The sequence below is a fragment of the Myotis davidii genome, unplaced genomic scaffold (genome assembly GCF_000327345.1).
Source record: "Myotis davidii unplaced genomic scaffold, ASM32734v1 scaffold68, whole genome shotgun sequence".
Taxonomy (NCBI): Eukaryota; Metazoa; Chordata; class Mammalia; order Chiroptera; family Vespertilionidae; genus Myotis; species Myotis davidii.
Genome location: NW_006300376.1, coordinates 7,587,396 through 7,608,435, shown reverse-complemented (window position 1 = coordinate 7,608,435; position 21,040 = coordinate 7,587,396). Strand labels below are relative to the sequence as shown.

Below are 21,040 nucleotides of genomic sequence, written 5' to 3'. Positions count from 1 at the left end.
ATGTCACATGCTCTTTGAACTCAAGAGAAAGCAGCATATAACTGATCATGTCTGAAAACGGGTTCAGGTAGGAATATTCCTACTCTGTCTAGAGTTTGTCCTTGTGATCTCCCGGCAGAAGGGCTGGTTGGGGGTGTGACTGATGGTTGACGGGCAGCAGTCACCCCGCCAGTGCCGGATCTCCCACAGGAGATCCAGGCTGGCGAGGCGAATGCTGTGGGAGATCTGGGCTGGCGGGGAGACTGCTGGCGGTCGCAGTTGTCCCGCCAGCCTGGATCTCCCGGCGGAAGGCCTGGTTGGGGGCGTGACTGATGGCTGACAGGCAGCAGTCGCCCCACTAGTCCGGATCTCCCGTCGGGAGGCATGACTGATGGCTGACGGGCAGCAGTCGCCCTGCCAGCCTGGATCTCCCGGCGGAAGGGCTGGTTGGGGGTGTGACTGATGGCTGACGGGCAGCAGTAGCCCCACCAGCCCGGATCTCCCGGCGGGAGGGCCAGTTGAGGGTGTGACGGCTGGTGGACCACCAGGATCACGGTATGTCAAAGAGCCGGTTTCAACTTGCAATCTGGGACCTATCAGGGTATGTCAAAGAGCCGGTTTCAACTTGCAATCTGGGACCTATCAGGGTATGTCAAAGAGCCGGTTTCAACTCGATCCCCGCAGGCCAGACCGAGGGACCCACCGGGCCTCTAGTATGCATACAAGGTCTTTGGTTAATCTCTTCCCGCCCTCTCCCCTTCCCCCTTCCCTCCGAAATTCATCAGTCTGTTCCATGTTTCCATGCCTGTGCATTGGGCGTCTGCCCCCTGGTGGTCAGTGTGCGTCATAGCTACTGGTCGAACAGTTGTTCAGTTGCTTGTATATATATATAGATATTTTTAGTTATTTTTATTGTTTCTGAGAGAATGTGAGAGGGAGAGAAAGATAGAAATATCAATGATGAGAGAGAATCATTGACCGGCTGTCTCCTACGTACCCCCTCCTGGGGATCAAGTCAGCAACCCTGGCATGTGCCCTTGACTGGAATCGAACCAGGGACCCTTCAGTCCACAGGCCGACGCTCTACCCACTGAGCCAAACCAGTTAGGGCCTAAATATATTTTTATTGATTGATTTCAAGAGGAAGGGAGAATGAGAAATATCAATGATGAGAGAGAATCATTGATCTGCTGCCTCCTGCAGGATCGAGCCCCCAACCTGGGCATGTGCCCTGAAGGGGAATCGAGCCATGACCTTCTGGTTCATAGATTGGGGCTCAACCACTTAGATTGAGGCTCAACCACTGAGCCACGCCAGCCGGGCAAATATTTTGTTTTTAAACATTTCATAACATCTTGAGAAATTCACTTAAACTCTATTTGCCTCAAAGCTCATCTTTTAAAATAAAGAAACTAGGTTAGATATCTATTATAGCACCTTTTAAGATCTTACAATTCTATAATTTTCATACTTTATTGTGTTACATGATGGGCTTCTTTTAATTTTTTAAATAAAATATTTATTGTTGAGAGAATTACAGATGTTCCCCTTTCCCCACCCCCATTGCCACTTCCATCCGATTTCCACCCTGTTCAAGGCCTTCACCACCCTATTGTCTGTGTATAATGCATAATCATGGGCTTCTGAGTTAGAACAGACCTCTATGTGAATCCTGGTTTTGTTACTATGAAATGGGGTAAAGTACTAAACTGCTATGAGTCTCAGTTTCCTTATATATAAAATGGGGATAAACAATCACTTCTTCAGAGTTTTATAAGATATAATTTCCCAGCCCGGCCAGCTAGCTCAGTGGTTGAGCATCAACCTATGAACCAGGAGGTCACGGTTCGATTCCGGGTCAGGGCACATGCCCAGGTTATGGGTTCAATCTCCAGTGTGGAGTGTGCAGGAGGTGGCCAATCAATTATTCTATTTCACTCTCCCTCTCTCTTCCTCTCTGAAATCAATTAAAAATATATATATATTTTAAAACGATATAATTCTCATAGACCACAGAGCTGCAGCTAAACAATGTTAATTCCTCCTCTTGGTATCCAGGCAGTAATAGCAATGTTACAGTAAGACTGAAAGTACTCATATTAAGTACAAACACAATAGCATTTTGTAACTCATGATTATTTATATTGATAATGTAGGTGCACTCACTTCTGACAAAGCTGATTGAAGAGCGCTTTAGGAGACAGCGATCCTTTGTCAGTTTCCTTCATGCTGTGAAGAAACAGGACCAAGGCTGAGGTCAATGGGCCCGGGCTTGAAAGTTCCACCATTAATGGATCCTTTAAAAACAAGGTCACTCTATGTCAGAAATATATATTTTAAATCAAACAGTTCTAGTTTGTTTCAATGATGACAACTAAATTCCCTCAACTGTATTAAGAAACTTTAGTCCCTCATATATAAAAATATAAAAATGAAAATTAGAATTAAATGCTTTATTTTGAAAGACACAGGTATTCTCATATCATCTGTCCTTTACTAGTACTTAATAAAACTATTAGCTTAAGAATGAAATCACCAATTTTTAGTTGCTTATAACTGTCCCTTAATGTGCTCTCCTAAAAGTAAAATTCTTCATCTACTTGATATTTGTACATTTTCACAAATAATCATAAATTATATTTATATTAGCAAAACTCCATACCCTTCTTTCCCCCAAATATTTTACTGCTAAATAAGGAATGGGGGAAACTGGTATACCATCTCTCTCTCTCTTTTAAAAGGGAGAGACAGCCCTAACCAGTTTGGCTCAGTGGATAGAGTGTCAGCCTGTGGACTCAAGGGTCCCAGGTTCGATTCCGGTCAAGGGCATGTACCTCGGTTGCGGGCACATCCCCAGTGGGGAGTGTGCAGGAGGCAGCTTATCGATGTTTCTCTCTCATCGATGTTTCTCTATCCCTCTCCCTTCCTCTCTGTAAAAAATTAATAAAATATATTTAAAAAATAAAAAATAAAGGGGAGAGACAAAAAGCTGGGCAAAAGTAGCTTAAATTGGTGAATGATCAATGCACTTTATTCTAGAATTTCTATTCCATCACGTTTTGTTTTCTAAAATGTTATTTTCCACAGTAATACCCCTCTTCTTATGCATAATGAGTAAAAATGCAGATCCCAAATATAATCCTCAAACATTATAGTATGTTATCTTCTAGGATAACTGCAACCTGTGTATGTGCCCTGACCTGGAATTAAACCACCCTTTTTGGTGCATGGGGACGGGGATGACGCTCCAACCAACCGAGCCATACTGGCCAGGGCTCACCTCACTTTAGAAGAGGGCATTGGGATCTACCATAAAAATGTTAAGGGGCCCTAGCCGGCTTGGCTCAGTGGATAGAGCGTCAGCCTGCAGACCGATGGGTCCTAGGTTCGATTTTGGCCAAGGGCACATGCCTGGGTTGCAGGCTCGATCCCCAGTAGGGGGTGTGCAGGAGGCAGCTGATCGATGATTCTCTCTCATCATTGATGTTTCTATCTCTCTCTCCTCCCTTCCTCTCTGAAATCAATAAAGAAATATATTTTAAAAAAATGTTAAGGGGCTAAACAGGCAATGAATTTATAGTCTGCTTTTTCAATAATATTGTCTTTCAAAACTGTCTCCTTGGAAGAAAAATCTAAGATTACTACAGTGGGCTAAGAAATTCTAGAAGAACTCTTTCTTAAGTATTTTTGAAAACCAGATCATGAGCTATTCATACACTCTCTCTTCTTCTAACACACACACACACACACACACACACACACATCAATTTCTAACTGTAATCATTATTACTAATGTTAATGCTCTCCAGCCAAAGACCACCAGGAACACACCTGCAGTTGAACAAGGTGGGTTTACTGCTTGATGCACTGAGGGAGAACACGAACCATGGGGGACCATGGGGTGTCTAAATAAGAGCATATTTGAAAGAACCAATATAGGATTGGGGCTCTAGCTGGGTAATTCAGCAGGGAGGCTAAGCAAGCAGAGGTCTGCTCTTGCTTGGACAGTGTCAGAAAGTGGGGGTAATTCTATGATTAGGTATCTCAATAAATCTTATATGTGGGTGTGTGGGGGGAGACGAGAATGAAGATAAACTAATAAAGAAATAGCACTCAGAAGGCCTCAGGGGCGGGGGATGCAGGGTGGAGGGGGTCAATGGGAAAAAAACAAAGAGGGCATCTGTAATACTTTTAGCAATAAAGATAAATTGAAAAAAGGAAAAGAAACAGCACTCAATCATTTTGGCCAACAGACAGGTTGTTTAGAATTTTCTAAATGATAGAGCAGCCTGGTTATTTGAAATCATGAAGTAACCTTGCTTTGCCTCATTTATTAGACTGAAAGTAGCCTGGCCTGGGATTGGTATTCTGTGAAACTGTTTGAATAACATGGCCTAACTGCGGGTGCCAGGCCAGCTGCTGAATGTCAGAGGTTGCTTTTTTCCTCCTCATTAGCTTAAAAACCTATGATCAGATTACGCTTCAAAAAAACCTTTAGATGTTCACTATTAAAATTAATCTATCTTTAAAGAACAAAAATGCTATATTTAAGCAAATGTCACCAGTAACTACAAAACAGGAGCCCTGGACATTTTACTCAACAAAAGTCAAACTCCCTGCTCTGGCTGATGTGGCTCAGTTGGTTGAGGGTCACTCCGAAAGGACGCTGGTTCATCTCAAAAGAGCTCTTATCCAGATAGTTACATTTCTTACCATCTGAGAGTCTGAGGAAGGGAAAATCTTGAGTATTGTACCATTTTCTTTTATCTCATTCATCAGTTCAATAAGAATGTAAGACTGTGCCAAGTTCTAAAAGAAAACAAAAGTCTTCTGATTTAGGTATACTATGTCTCTGATTTTATGGAATAAATTACAGTACTCTTCCTAAGTTTCAAATTTCATCTTGCATAGGAAACGTTTTTCAACTTTAAAAAATTTATTGAGTACATTTTACATTTAATAAATGTCATAGTTACTGATAGAGCCATGGTAAAATACAGAGAAGACATTTAAGAAGCACTGTGGAAAAGGAAGTTTATATATGTGTATGACGATGGCTAAAAATAGCCTAAAACAAACAAAAAGAAAACAAATTTCTAGATGAATATTTAGTAGTCATTTGACAGGCTACAGGTGTGCAAACAAATATAAATTAATTAAAATGATCTTTGACATTTTACAAAGCTTTCAGATGCCTCTTACCTGCATAACTGCATTAAAAAAGCAAGTATTTCCTAAATTCGTAATTCCTTTTACAGATGTTACACTGTTGCCTTTTTTTCCCTTCTTTTTTTCATCTGTTTCATGTTTTTCTTCACAAAGTTTTATAATTCTAGAAAATGCATCTAAGTGAGAGAAAACATAACTGACATGAAATGTAAAATTAAGTACATATCACTTAACATCATTTAAATACATTATTTGACATTAAATAAGCTGTTTCCCCTGAATCAGTGCTCCTGAAGGACAGGAATACAAACAAATAACTGTCTTGAGTTTTGTATCTTACCTCTAAAGCACTTCATTTTAATTCATGTTAATTTACACATCTGTACCTCACACCACATTGCAGATTAAACTCCAGATTAATTGAAAAATTAAACATAAATGAGTAAAGTTAAAAAATGAGTACAAAAGATCCAGATCTTGGGTTTCTAAATACCATCCCTTACTAAAAGAAATGTACACTCCTTGAAGAAAAGGCTGATTCTTAACCTGGGGCAGCAAAGAGGCCAAATGAGCCTATCACATTATTGTTGTGCCAAAAAATAAGTGCTCCCAAAAAAGTGACGAATATGTCAAAATACACAGGTGCCACTTCTAATAGGTTCCCACAGGTCCAATATGGTACAGTTTGAATATAAAACTAAAAAAGGGCACTAGCAGATTATTATTCACTGAATAAAATGAAAGTGATTCTGAATTGATAATAAATTTTATAATGGGGATGAAAGGGAGAAAATTTCCTTACAAGAGAATGCCAACTAATAAACAAAAGAAATTATGAAATTAGAAAATCCCTATACAATGGCAATTTTTTTGGTATTCTTGCAACTTTTCTATATTTAAAAATGCCAAATAAAAAGTTAAAAGTTAACAGAAGTATAATATAAAAGCTAAAATACCTAAGTGTATATATAGTACATTGAGTGTATGTTTTGGGTTTACTAACTTGTATAATTAATGCAAATTTGAAAATTATAGTATATGTTTAATAACAATATGAAAATGAAGAACAATTCTTAACACTCATGAACTGACACAATTATACCTATTTAACAGATTATTTTCTGAATCATTATTATTTGAAGTTTGATAGGAAAGTCCCAGGTTCTCAAATCTTTTGGTTTCAACTGAATGTTCTTTTAAATCCCTTTTAACCCTCAGATTGTGTAGTTCTTTACAATTATATACAGTATTTTACTCATCTAATACTGACATGCTGCCTTGTATTGCCAATTAACTGCTAAATGCTTATCTGTTTGACCCTCTAATCAGATGAATGCTCCTTCTTCCACAGGGGTGTGATGTTGGGGAGAACATACATAATAAAAAGTCAATATAAATGAAAAAACTACAAGATTAAACAGCAAATAGAGTAGACTTGTAGCCTTCCATGTCTCTGATGAGCTCCCCACCCTGCCATCTGTACAGAAGCTTTACGGGGATGAACAGAGGTGGAGGTGGCCCTGTTCTCAGGACAGGGGCAAGAAAACACCATAAAGAGAAACTTTAGTCTTGGCTGCTGGCAGAGTGATGTCACCCACATGCTATTGGTTCAAACAAAGCTTGACTTGGCACCTTTGACTTTTGTCCCCCACCCCCCAAAAATAAGGCCTCAATAGATGGGGCTCCAGTATCAATCGAGGTTATTAACACATTTTCTCACGGACTTTTCATAAGGATTAAATGAGCTGCTATTTGCAAAGTAGTTGGCATGGTAAGCACTGTGTGTGTGAAAAACAGTCCAGCAAGCCACCAAAAATTATTTGTGCCAGAATCCATATCTTTGTGAGTTATTCTTCATGTCTACTGCTGATCTGCTCTCACTTTTTTTCTTCTCTTTAATCATTCCCTGTACTTTCTGAATTTTCCCCCCTCAAGTTTATCTCTTATTTCTGATTGGATTTTCTGAATTGCTAATACAAGTTTTGCCTTTTATACTGACTTTGTGGTTTTCATAATTTCTTGGTTTTTCTTTTCAACATGTGAAAATATCTCATTGAGAAAAAATGTATTGGTGGCTTCTAAGATGTTTCTATCATTAAGCAAATTGATTGCATGGAAAAGATTTTTCTTTCCAATTTATTTCTTATCACTTATTGTACTATCTGGAGGGCAGGAGAAGAGATCTTTCTTGTTCTTCACTGTGTTAAGAACACAGAGCTTAGCGGCAACGGCTGGTACAATTAGAGGAGGTCACTGAAATGCGGAGGCCAGGCATGGAGAAAAGAGGCAGCAAGAGAAAGCCAGACAGTATTCAAACTTGCAAGTGACAAATGCCAGTCAGTGCTTAGAAAGCATTACACAAACAAGAAGCCCCATAGGATCCTGGCTGGGTTTGTAAACAAGAGCAGCCCACCTCTTCATTATTATATCTGAGATTCCACCTGGAGGCTGGAATCGGCAGGTTTCAGGTTCTCACTATAGCTATTGCCACTAGATGGTTTCATAGTGATTTGTAAGAGATTTAAGACGAAAGAATAATTAAATCCAAGCATTAATCCATTTTTTTTGGCATGAGGTTGTTCTCTGATTTTATATTTACAAAACTCAGTCTCCAACAGGTTAAGTGATTTGCCCACAATCATAATGGTAACCTTTTCATTATAAATTCATTGTCATTTACCAACTAATTTCTCTTTGGTGATTTATGTACAATGAGAAGAATTATAAAAGAAAGTAAGTAGGACAACATTCTTACAAATCTGGGTATATGCAACCCTGAACAAATATGGCTCTTCAAAAGTATTTCCTTTAGTTAACAATCTTAATAAATGTTGCCATATTTTTTAGCTTATTAACATAAAAACAGAGTGATTAGGGGATCTAAACTATATCGATTATACTAACTATATGTAAATATATTACATATTTAACACACATTTCTTATTCACTTGGGAAAATACTTCCAGAAATTATATTTTAATCTTATAAAAACATATCGCATTTTTAAACCATAACATGCAAATTACTTATGTATCTGTGTACTACATTTACCCATTAGATTTCAAAACATCTGGGATAACATCCTAAAGTAAACAATGTTCATAAGACCATCTGGACAAAACTGCAGGCAAAAAAAAAAAAGCATAAACATATGGAAAAACAGATTTTACCCTTCCCTTCAGCAGTAAGGGATGACAAATGTTGAACCTAGATATATCCACGCTTCACTGTGTGATGCTTTTCAGCACCACCTGGCTCTCCATGCAGGGCCACCAAATATGGACAGCACTGCCAGAGAGAACATATCCACAGGGCAGTGGCAATACAAATAGTTTACTTCATGGTTAAATAGCTACTTCACACAAGTGGCAAGGATCTATTTGTTGACTTTTACATGTAAGTCTGTGAGAACATATTCAAAATTAATTATGCCACTGAACTTAAATATTAAATAGATCAGATAATTTAATGAGAAAATAAAATGACATTTTCTAATAACTATTTACATTTGTTTTATCTAAAGCACAAGTTTTTCATTTTATTAAATAGCACATTTATAAAATGTAACAATTCAAACTCAATTGATTTAACAAATGTCCACTGAACCACTACCTATAAATACTGCTTAGAATTTATGGCTACAGTATAAGGAATTGGTACATAGTGAACAGCACAGAGATAGTAAGCCTTCAATGCATGAGAATATCTTAGTAAAACTTTAGAAACTAAGCATACATGTACATTTACTCACTAAGAAACTGTCAACTTGAAATTTTAAGATTCTAGATTAAAACTAGGGTGTCTGAGAATCAGTCTCTCAATTATCTGACATACAAACAAGTATGTTTTAATAAAAAGCAATTTATTACTTCTACTAAAGAATGATTACTGATCATTTTGTTTTGAGAGACAACAAAGCTTTCTCAATCTAGCAGTGATTCTAGATCTTATTCACTTTAAGAACTCTTTCTTCATAAACACAGAGCCAAATGCACCCAGGACTGAACTTCAAAATGTTTTAAAGTACAGCATAATTAAAAGGACAAAACTGCAACAGCATTAAAAAAAAAAGACAAATTATACAAAATTCTGATTATCATTTGTTCTGTTCTCAAGTTTTACCTGAACTCATGACATAGCTATGATTAGAAAGAATTTCAGGGTTAGAAGATTATTTTATTAAAAGGGATTTACACTATCTCACCTCTATATTACCAACACTGTCATCAAATACTACACGTGTGTAATCAAATAACATAGACACCAGAATGTAAAGAATATTGAGAAAACTTCAGGCATTCTAGGTAAAAATTTTAAAGCTCTTTTATGTCTCTGCAGTTTACCTTTAAGCCTATAATCTGAGTACTCAGAGCTGCTAGTTGATTGAGTAACCTGCTAAGGTTTTATACATACTCAGGTCTTGCAAGAAAACTGGATGAAGTACCAGCAAAGCACAACTGCCCCCCACCCACCCCCCCCAAAAAGAAAGATTGATGGATCTGGCAACGATGACATTAAGAACTTCATTATTATCCAAAACCCTCTAAAAACTGTCAACAAAGTTAAATAGGGAAAATGGATGCTCTTGTCAGCTTAACCTTTTGTATAATCTTTCTGGGAGATAGTTTAGCAACGGTAATCAAAATTTAAGATATGTTTATAAATTGGCCAGAAATCCCCCAAATTTTAACCTACAGAAATAAAAGAGCAAGTACATAGAGATGCAGTTTTTTCTTATCATGGGAGAAAAGTGATAACAACCAATAGTGGGTTTGTAGTTGAGTAATATTAAATATCTCTTTTCTCAAAGGTATGAATATTTGTGCATTACTTTGGTTAAACCAGAAGGGAAACCTGGTGCTTCCCAAGTTTCCCAGAGGCATGGGAAAAGTAAATTTATTTGGTTGCTTGCTATTTAAAAAAAAAAAACCAAACCTGTGAGAGCATTATCTCCTCTGATAATTGTCCCCAATGCAGAGAGATATGAAATCAGCTAGTAGTAATAGAGAGTAGATTCAAACCCCAGCAGGCTGGCTTCAGACTCTGCACACTTAAACATTATGATCTACTATTTTTCTGTATAATAATAGTTGAGAAGGTTAATATGTGTGATAAATTAAGACACTACTGAAATTCTAGTGATGATATATGAAAGAAAAAGCCACTATTCTTAAGCAAAGCAGGATATACAGGATATTTTTGGTGTGTAAATTTATAGCTATATTAAAGTTTATGGCAGCCCTTTTCAAATGGGCCTCAAAAGAATTAAGCCCTAATGCCCTCGGCACCCAATATAGCAATTAAACTTCTCCTTAGGTATCCAGAAGAGTATAGTAAGGGGACATCTTTGGGAGAACTGAGAAAACAGTCACTCAAATAATTATCTATGCTCTGTAGTTCAAACAAGGAACCCCAGATTTAAATCCCTACAGGTAACGATTAGTTGTGTTTTGAAACTCCGATATCTTTTTGTTCCTAACCCCTTTTATAAAGGGGAATAACTACTTTTAGTATTTATTTTTTAAATGCATATTTCTTAGTTTTACAACTGTCACTTTTAAGCGGAACAAAATTTATTACTTTTTTTTTTAAAGGTAGTTATTACATTCAATTTGTCTGTGAAAGAACATTATTTATCTTCAGATATATTGTTTCAGATCCCAAATATACCATTTACTTTCTTATTTAAAAAAATAGATAGAGCAAACTTAATAAAACCAAAAGAAACAACATAAGTCAAAATTTTTATACCAAAAGCATAAGTTTAATAAATTTAACGGAATATTTAATTCTCTCTTTAAGCTCTTTGAAAATGGCATCCCACCAGTATTTAAATTATGGGCCAAATTTATTGCTTTAGGAAAAAAAGGTGAGATTGTCAATTACCTGTCTAGTTCACAAACAGCAAACCAATATTTAACAATATGATTTCATCATGAATTCCTGTTTTTGTTAAGTATTTGTAGAATACTTACATGACATTTACAAGACTATCGAAGTGACAGACGAGCCTTTCAGAGGTATTGATCCACTTTTTTTTAAAATATATTTTATTTATTTTAGAGAGGAATGGAGAGGGAGAGAGAGAAACATTGATTGGCTGCCTCCTTCACACCCCGCACTGGGGATTGAGCCCGCAACCCAGGCATGTGCCCTTGGCCGGAATCGAACCTGTGACTCCTCAGTCCGCAGGCCGACGCTCTATCCACTGAGCCAAACCAGCTAGGGCTCGATCCACTTTTTAATAATATATATTTCTGGATGGGTCTCACAAAAAGTTTTCTTGCTCTTTTTCAATTTTGTGTTATATGTGAGGATTTTATTGGTTGTTTTTAGTTTTCTGGTATGTGATTGAAAGGGAGGCTGTGGAGGGATTTTTTTTTTTTTAAAGCAAATTGTAGCATCAGATGTGAAATCCACACAGCTGTTAGCATTCTTCTGGGAACCTGCACTGGGGTTCCCTCAACTGTTTAATGCAATTACCTAAACCAGTCATGTAGTATTAATGTAATTTGCTCATTTCTACAGCTGAAAAGAAGTTTAATCTTTAAAAAGGAAAAACTTGCTGCCCCAAGACTCCTCTACCTTGGAACCAAACATTACCCCACCTGTTTATTCTTAAAATTCCATTAACTATTAGTCTTAGAAATCTTTATTTGATCGTGTCTTAAACTGATATTGCCACATGAATGGGCAGGTATACATACAAAGGCATTCCTATCTATCTCCACACTGTAGACACAAAATTTTTCTAAAATACAAAACTAATCATCCATATCTCCACTTAAAATTAGTGGTTCCTCACTGCCTTCAGGATAAACTACACTAATATCTTCCTATTTACCTTTAGAGTCTCACCTCTCACCATTCCCTAATACACAAAACTCAACCTTGCAGCTCTATAAAATTCCCTGAACCTATCAAGCTCCCTCATCAAAGAGCTATTTCTCTCCCTGAAACACATAACCCCGTGCCTCTTTGCCTCGCTGATTTCTACATATCTTTCAGCTCTTGGCTTAGAAAGGTCTTCCTCTACATAAAATGTTCCTCCAGTCTAGGATAGAGACTACTCCCAAGTGTTCTCACAGCCCCCTGTACTTACTCCTTCACAGGCAATTATAATTAAGTGTGATGTATCAATATCCCTTCCTGGACCAAAAGATCAATAATGGCAGGAACTGAGAAATAAATCTGTCTCATTCACTACTATATCTCCAATAGCTAGCACAACGATTGGCTAGAAGTGCAAATGTATAAAAACAATCTGAATGAATAAATAATTTGATATTAATATTCAGCGGTTATTTTGGAAAAAAATGCAAAGCTTATCTACTTCCCCAGTATAAACTGATTACATGCTAGTTCAGTTCAATTCAGCAAGTATTTACTGCTTAGCCACCTCAAAAAGAATATAAGCCAGGGTACAATCCTCAAGGAACGTACAGTTTTATAAATAAGACACACAAACACATGAAAGCTACTAGTAAACACCACAAAATCCTGTATTATTTCATTCTAAGGTACCCTGCATAGAAGAAAGGAAGTAAGACAAAGAATTGGGCACGTGTACTTGGAGTAGGATTTGAGTGAGCCTTAGGGCAAGTAAGGCTGAAGACAGGAAATAGAAATGTGTTAAGTCAGCAGTTCTGAAAGTGAATCTGAAAACAACCTCCTGAAGACACCATCCTCCTTTCCAGGTCCGTGAGGTCAAAAGTACTTTATAAGACTATGATGTTAGTTGCTTTTTTAAATGTTTGCTTCCATTCATTCTCAATTATATCAATAATAAATGCAGTATTCCAGAGGCTACACTCCATGTGATAGCACGTTGAATGCAGAAGTAAGTATGAGAACCCAACTGTTTTCTATTAAACCAACCATTAAAGAGATTTGTAAAAATGTAAAACAATGCCACTTACTACATTTGTATTATTTTGAAAAAATAGTTCTTTCTTAAAAATGTTATTTGTGCCCTGACTGGTTTGGCTCAGTGGATAGAGCGTCGGCCTGCGGACTGAGGGGTCCCGGGTTCGATTCCGGTCAGGGGCATGTACCTTGGTTGCAGGCACATCCCCAGTGGGGGGTGTGCAGGAGGCAGCTGATCGATGTTTCTGACTATCCCTCTCCCTTCCTCTCTGTAAAAAAATCAATAAAATATATTTAAAAAAATGTTATCCATGTTCAGATGTCATGAAATTATTGCTAATTTTCAGTGAATTAATATTTTAGTTTTCTTAATTTTAATTCCTATTTCGATAAGTATTGATTTATAACCTATCTAACCAAAGCTCTTTTAAGTCCTCAATAATATCTTAAGTGTCTAATGGACTACCAACCCTGAGCTAGTTGTTTTTAAGAGATGGATGAAGCCTAGATTCTCTGTGTAGAGAAGATAATTTAGATATATTAGGCATTCGCTCAGGCACTTAAAAACATGTTTAAAGTACAGGTATGGACTTTCCTCTCAGTAAAGTTATTTTTACTTAGTGTAAAATATAAAAACAATCTTTAAACATCATTTTTATTCTTCTACCTAAATACAATATATAGATTCATATTTTTTGAATTACTGTACATATATGGACATTTTTTATTTCTACTCTTCACACTGATAATTTAAAGTCACTGCATAATCATATCCAGCATTCTTACAAACCTCAATAGCAACTTTCACATTTGGTTTTTAAAGTATATTATAAAAATTACTAAAGCTTCATGCAAGAAAGAATATGGGAAATTACTATGCCAAAAACTTACTTCTAGAATACCAAGGGATCTTATGTTATATCAAACTTGCCTGAGACATCATGTAGCTTGGAAAACAAAGATAACCCCATTTTGCCCGTGAACTTCTGGAAACCTTGAATTCAGAACTACATCTCTCTCCAGCTTTGAAAGCTCTACATGCTCTCAAATTCCCTCAAGAACCTGTTTCCCATCATTTCAGGTGCTACCCATGGTTCCCTAAACACAATTAAAGCTTGCATGGGTCCTTTCCACACCTGAAATAACTTTTTATCTAATCTGGACCCACCCAAAGTTCATCCTTTAAAGGTCAACGTGGAAGCAACTCATCCCAGATTTCTGAATTTCTTTCAACTGAATGTTACATCCCTCTTTGAATATCTAAAGGACTTTATGTAAACATCTCTCAAAATACAAATTATACTCTGCTTTCATTATCATCACTTTTTTAAAAAAGATTTTTTATTTTTATTTTGAGAGAAGAAGGGAAAGGAAATGAGAGAAACATGGATCAGCTGCCTCCTGCACACCACATTATCAATATATTTTATTTCACCACCTCTTTTAGATCTTAAACTTCTTTAGGGCAGGAACTGTTTTATCATCTCTATTTCTTGAGGCCCAGGGGAAAGAGGGGGAAAAGTGCTGAGGAAAATGAGGCTCAGACAAACTATAATCTACCCCACATCACATAGCCAGTGATTGAAAGAGTCCAATGTGAATGCCAGACTGCCTAAAAGCCCATGTGCTTTCTACCATATTATCCAATCTCCCTTCCTTACATCCCTTACAACAATAAATACTCAAGAAATGTATAAAATTAAATGGAATCAGACTGGCTTTGTTCTTACTATCAAGGAACCTCTTAGGTGAAAAATACAGAAAAAATAATTTCTACAATCGTACTTTTGCCACCTTAGCATCATACCCACATATATATTATTATAGCCAACAGAACACATTTCATGTGCAGTTTTCAGGAGACAGCCCTGAGACCCACATCTCTGTTCCTGAAGTATTAAATGTCTACCAACACCATATTTTTCCTGATTCTTGATTTGAGCATAATTGGCAATGACAGAATAAGATTTCAATAAATGTTTGTTGAATAAATGTGATAAAATTAATCATTTCTTCTACTGGCCAGGAACTTGAATTTACTTTCTCTAGTTCCTCCTCTAATTTCTTCACCGTTACTATCTCAGAGCAATAATAGTTAACGAATACAATATATATTGGGCTACAGAAAATACAGCAAGGCTCCCCGGAGGATCAGGCCTAAGCTGGCAGTCAGACATTCCTCTGGCAGCCCAGGAGCCCTTAGGGGATGTCCAACTGTTGGCTTAGACCCCGCTCCCCGTGGGCATCGGCCACAGCGGGATGGTGGAGCAGGTGAGCTGTGGCGCCAGACCAAGGTGGGGTGCTGGTCACTATCACTGGGGTGAGCTTCTGGTGGTTACTGAAAATTCTCTGCTCCTGCACGCTCACACCTGCTGCTGGCGCCGGCCCTGCTCATACTCACTGCTGGTGCCGGCCCCAATTGCTCTGCGCTGTCAGCAGGTGTGAGCAGGGCCAGCGCCATCAATGCATGGGAGTGGTAGTGGTGGCAGCGGCGGCGGGAGTGGGGCTGCCATCAGACAGGGGACCAAGGGCTGAAGCAGGAGGAGCCTGGGGGGCGGGGAGGATATACTGAGACACGCCCCTGTACCCACCGCAGCCTTGCACCCCACAGTTCCTTTCAAGTTGCACGAATTCGTGCACTGGGCCCCTAGTACCAAATAAAGTATAAAACCTAGCATGTAGCAGGGACTTAATATTTCTGAATGAAGAAACTGTTTCCCTCTTACTCTTAATCTATAGTAACATGTATTATATATTGTTTATATGTTAGATAACAAAGTATATAATATATAACACATTGCCCAGCTGGTGTGCTCAGTGGTTGAGTGTCAACCCATGAACCAAGAGGTCACGGTTCGATTCCCAATCAGGGGACATGCCCAGGTTGCGGGCTCCATCTCCAGTAGGGGGTGTGCAGGAGGCAGTCGATTAATGATTCTCTCTCATCACTGATATTTCTATCTCTTTCTCTTCCTCCTTTTTCCTCTCTCTGAAATCAATAAAAACATATATGTAATACATTACTATTATATAATAAAGAACTTGTCTCCCTTTGCCCCAGGTTCCTGAGAAGTACCCACTAAATCCTTGGATGTCTAGAGTAATTGATAATTTATGTTAACAAATTGACAAGGTGTCTTTTACACTCATTGTGGGTGCCCAGACAGTTTATGCTAATGAAATGCCTCACGATGGGAGCCAGTCAAGCCAGAAAGGCCAACCTTGTGATTAGAAGCTTGGTGTCCTGGAGACTGAGTTAAATCATGTAGCAAAAGCTTATTCAATGAAATTCTAATAAAAACTCTGGACATCAAAGCTCTCGTGAGCTTCCATGGTTAACGATACTCTGTGTACTGTTACACATCAGTGTGTCAGGAAGTTGATGCTTTCTGACTCCACAGGAAGAAGATACAGAAGCTTCATGTTTGGGACCTTCCCAGACCCACTCTATGTGTCTTTTTTTTTCTCTTTGGAGATACAGTATCAATATCGCTTTTTTTTTTTTTTTTTTGCTATAATAAAACTGTAATTGTAAGGTTAGCACTTTCCTGAGTTCTCTGAGTCATTGTAGTAAATTTCTGAACCTAAGAGGGTAGTAGAAACCCCTGAATTTGTAGCCAGCTGTTCAAAAATGTGGGTGGTTTGATAACTCCTGAGCTTGAGAATGGTGAGTGAAGTGAGGGTGTCTTGTGGGGGTACTGAGCCCTTAATCTGTCTAACACCAGGTAGTTAGTGTCAGGACTGCACTATAATTACAGCACAAGTAACAGATATTTCATAAAAATGCATCAGGCATTAAACAAGCATTTTTACATACATGATTTCTAAATCTTTAGAAAATATCTCTAAGTCTCACAATAACTGCACATGATAGAATTATTATCATAATTTTTTAAGTAAGAAAACTAAGGAGTAAAAGCTACAGAGATGGTGGAGCCAAAACTCAGACTCAGCACTGTCTGACTCAAAAGCCCAGAATCTAGTCACTACTCTCACCAGCTTCTCATTACTGGTCATATACTGTAAATACGACACAAGGTAGCTATGGAAGAATGCATGGCACCTGAACTGAGAGGTAACTGTAAAATCTAAGGTACTCTGTATGAATTTACGAACTCTTTATATGAAATATAAAATAGTGTAATTTAATACAAATTTCCTTAGCAATTGCTTAACTTACTTGTTTGCGTTTTGGAAACATGTTTCTGGAGAAAATCAACTATCTGAGCCAAAACCTTCTTATGACAATGTGTTGATAATTTTTCATCACACTCGTAACACCTGAAAACATATAACATTTAAGCAAATTCTGAAAGTATCTTCAATAATTTTGCACATGAGGTAATAAAGTTGGCACTTACCTGCTTTTGTCTTTCAATTATGAGAGTAAGGGAGGTAGGTACAAAGGGTGAGGCACCAGAAAAATCAAGAGAAATAAGCAGTGGACAGTTAATACTGAACCTTATTATTCAATTAAAGTTTTGGTAGTTTATCTTAAGTGCAATGGAACGCCATGAGGTGTTTTCAAGCAGGAAAGCGATATTACCCACTTTAAATTTAAAAACACTACTCTGACTAATATCAAATTAGAGGGTATCGGGAATAGAAGCAGATCAGTGGATCTTGAAAACAATGAACAGATTTATCTGATATATTTTCAGGTTTAGACATGAGAAGGGAGAAGTGGATGGGGGTACATCAGTGATTCTCAAACGGGAGCAATTTTGCCCTTAGAAGACATTCGGTAATATTTTGAGACCATTTTGGTTGTTACCCCATTTTGGAAGCTGCTACTGACATCCGTGGGTAGAGAGGTCAGGGATGCTGCTAAACATCCTGTAACATACAGGACAGTCCCCTTACAACCAAGAATTATCAGCCCAAATGACACTAGTACTGAGATTGGGAAATCCTGATTTAAATAAAACAAGACTAGCTGAGAGTTAGTAATATTTAAAGCTGGGTCATGGATATAGAGGAAAAATTCATTATTCTATTTGTCTACTATTGTTAAAAAGTTAATAAAACAAGATAAAAAAGGGAAGAAAACAACACTGCCAGGCTTCTGGCTTGAATACTTAGTTCCACTTATAGAGACAGGAAGACTGGCTGACATAAGTGTTTTATTTTGTTTGAGGTTTAATTGGAAAGAATGGGTTAGGGAATGATTTCCAAAAATGCATACCTTTTCAGAAAACCAACCTCCACTAAGTTTACTCATTAATGCATACAGTACTAATAAAGGTTTCTTCTATATATTATCATTACCTGTTCCCTTTATCTTCATGAGATCCAAAGATCAAATAAAAACATGTGTTTGAAAGCAATGAAATTTGATAAATGTAATGTGTTGTACTAACACTAACTTATATATTCACAATCTTCTTATAATTATTAATGGTCCTGGGATCAATGGCTGTAAACTAGATTTAGGTTCCTTTCCTAAATAGTATTTATAGTCAAATATTTACTGAGTGTCCCCTCTCTCACTTATACACAAAAATAGATACAAAGATAAATCCATGAAGGAAATGAGTCACAGAAAACATCCCCAAATGACTTTTCAATAAAGAATTTAAACAATTTAATAACAGTTACCAGGCTTACATGATAGATGCTCTATATTTACGAATGTAACTACTGTCAAAAATAATAAAATATAATTGCTCATTTTAAAGATGTTGAAATGTCAAGAAATTTTTACTGACTTTGCAATTTAACGTTTACTTGTTATAAAATATACTGTAACTTTAAGAGTACAAAAAGAAAATGTGAATAAAAGCTGCACAATGGCAGTGGAGTTGGAGAAAAGAAGACAGCTCAACATAACTTAATTCTACTTGTTTTCATTAGAAGTAAAATAAAAATTTTTTTAATTGAGCATATACTATGAGCCAGGCACTGTTCTAAGTGCTTTACATGTATTTTATGGTTTAATTCCTCACAACAATCCAAAAAAGTATTATCATTTTAAAAATAAATAACTTTACAGAAGTATAAGATTTTATTTTTACATATGACAAATGAGACACTTTAAAAAGCAGTCATTCATACATTAATTTTTAAGTGTTAAATCAGATTCTTGCTTAGGCATAAGAATCACCTATGGAACTTAAAGATACAAAAGCCCTGATTTCAGAGGGGACCACTGGCACCCCTGGGCTTTTAAAATTCTACTGTGTGTGTGACTCTGACATGAATTCAAAGATAAGAAACTACTGTGCTAATTATTATTATTGATTAAAGCAGTACCAAATCCACTATCTAGCAACACTTTTTTAGGCATAATTAAATGATCAAATCTACAATATTCCTTTCTTTTTTCAGTTTCTTAGGTTTTACCTTAGTTCAGGCTGGCCTCTCTTTAATCCAAATTAGTGAAATTTTCTATTGAAATTGTTAATCTTTTTAATGTTTAAGAATTAGATGGGAGCCTGACCAATGTAGCTAACTGGTTGAGCATCTATCTTTATGAATCAGGAGGTCACCGTTCAATTCCTTGGTCAAGGCACATGCCCAGGTTGCGGGCTTGATCCCCAGTGGGGGTGTGCAGGAGGTAGCCAATCAATGATTCTCTCTCATCACTGATGTTTCTATCTCTCTCTCCCTCTCCCTTCCTCTGTAATCAATAAAAACATATTATAAAAAAATAATTAAATGGGAAAAGAAAATAGTCACAACCATTAAATATCTATAGCTGTATGTAACAAACTTGAATTTCTTCCTTTAAACAGGAAATGATTCCCTTAGGACCACAATCATGATCCTAAGAGCTACAATGGTAGTTTTGACACAGACTGACTTGAGATGAGACTATTCTACCAGGTGCCACTCAATTCTCCCATCACCTTTTCCCATTGCAATGGTCCTCAAATTGTGGTCCCAGACCAGCAGCACTGGCAACACCTGGGGACATAGAAAGGCAAATTCTCAGGCCTTACCCTAAAACTGCTAAATCAGAACTGTAAACCTGGGACCCAGCAATCTATTTTAACAAGCCCATCCCATAGTTTGAGACCATTCCTTCTTTTAAGACTACTGAGAAATGTTTATTGTGCTGCCACACTAGACATCATTCCCCCTTCCTCTAGCTCCAATGCACTATTTATATATTAAGTTCCCTCTATTTTTGCCTTCTTTTATTTTAATATGTTTTTATTGATTTTGGAGAGAGAGGAGAAGAGAGGGAGAGAGAGATAGAAACACTGATGAAAGAAACATCGATTGGCTGCCTCCTGTACACCCCCTACTAGGGATAGAGCCTGCAACTCAGGCATGTACCCTTACCGGGAATCGAACCAGTAACCTCTTGGTGCATGGCTCAACCACTGAGCTCAACCACTGAGCCACAAGCCAGGCAATTTTTTCCCCTCATTCTCCCCAATACTATTGCTTGGAACCAACAACAACAAAAAACACAAATGCTGCAACCATCTGACCTTGTGGATGAATTAAATTATAAGATGGTGATCTCTCCTACCAGCCAAAATATTCTAATATTAATTTTAGAACCCTGAAATAAAAACACAAAGTTAAAATATTTTTGTCTTAAGAAAACTCCTGAAAACTCATTCAAGGAACCCTAGGAGTCTATAAATTCTAGTTAGAAAATTTTTGTTATAAAATACAAGGAAAGCATTTCAATAGTGTTCACTTATACCACTGAAGCTATGTGGTACACTGAGAAGAGACTAGGGACTCAAAAAAAAAGGCTTGTTTTAGTGCCTGGATTTTTATTGTGTAACCACAAAAAGGTAAACGATATTCAGTGTCCTTATGCATAAAGTGAGGGAATGGAACTTGATTTCCAAGGAAGGTTTCGTAGTAGATTCCCTAAGAAGTTCCCTTTTACCTACAGAGCCTCACCATCCACTTGACGGCTTCTAGCTCCTCCTCCTCTAGAACTCGGGATTCTGTATTAGCAAGTTCATTACGAAAAAGTGACTGGAAGGAATTTTTCTATTTTCTTTCTTATTTAAATTTTATATTCATGAGTAATTATTTTCTTAATTTATTCCATTGGTTG

At 37.2% G+C, this 21,040-nt stretch overlaps 1 protein-coding gene across 4 annotated transcripts in view; it reads right to left on the bottom strand.

Moving 5' to 3' along the window:
* Positions 1 to 21,040, bottom strand: part of USP45 (ubiquitin specific peptidase 45) — a 57,219-nt gene that overhangs the window by 22,232 nt on the left and 13,947 nt on the right. For all 4 annotated transcript variants that reach the window (XM_006777233.2, XM_006777231.2, XM_006777230.2 and 1 more), the window contains exons 5-8: positions 17,195 to 17,295; positions 5,182 to 5,324; positions 4,693 to 4,788; positions 2,146 to 2,276 (exon numbers count right to left, since the gene is read on the bottom strand). In XM_006777233.2, coding sequence (XP_006777296.1) covers positions 2,146 to 2,276; positions 4,693 to 4,788; positions 5,182 to 5,324; positions 17,195 to 17,295 — 471 coding nt within the window. The remainder of the gene's footprint in view (positions 1 to 2,145; positions 2,277 to 4,692; positions 4,789 to 5,181; positions 5,325 to 17,194; positions 17,296 to 21,040) is intronic.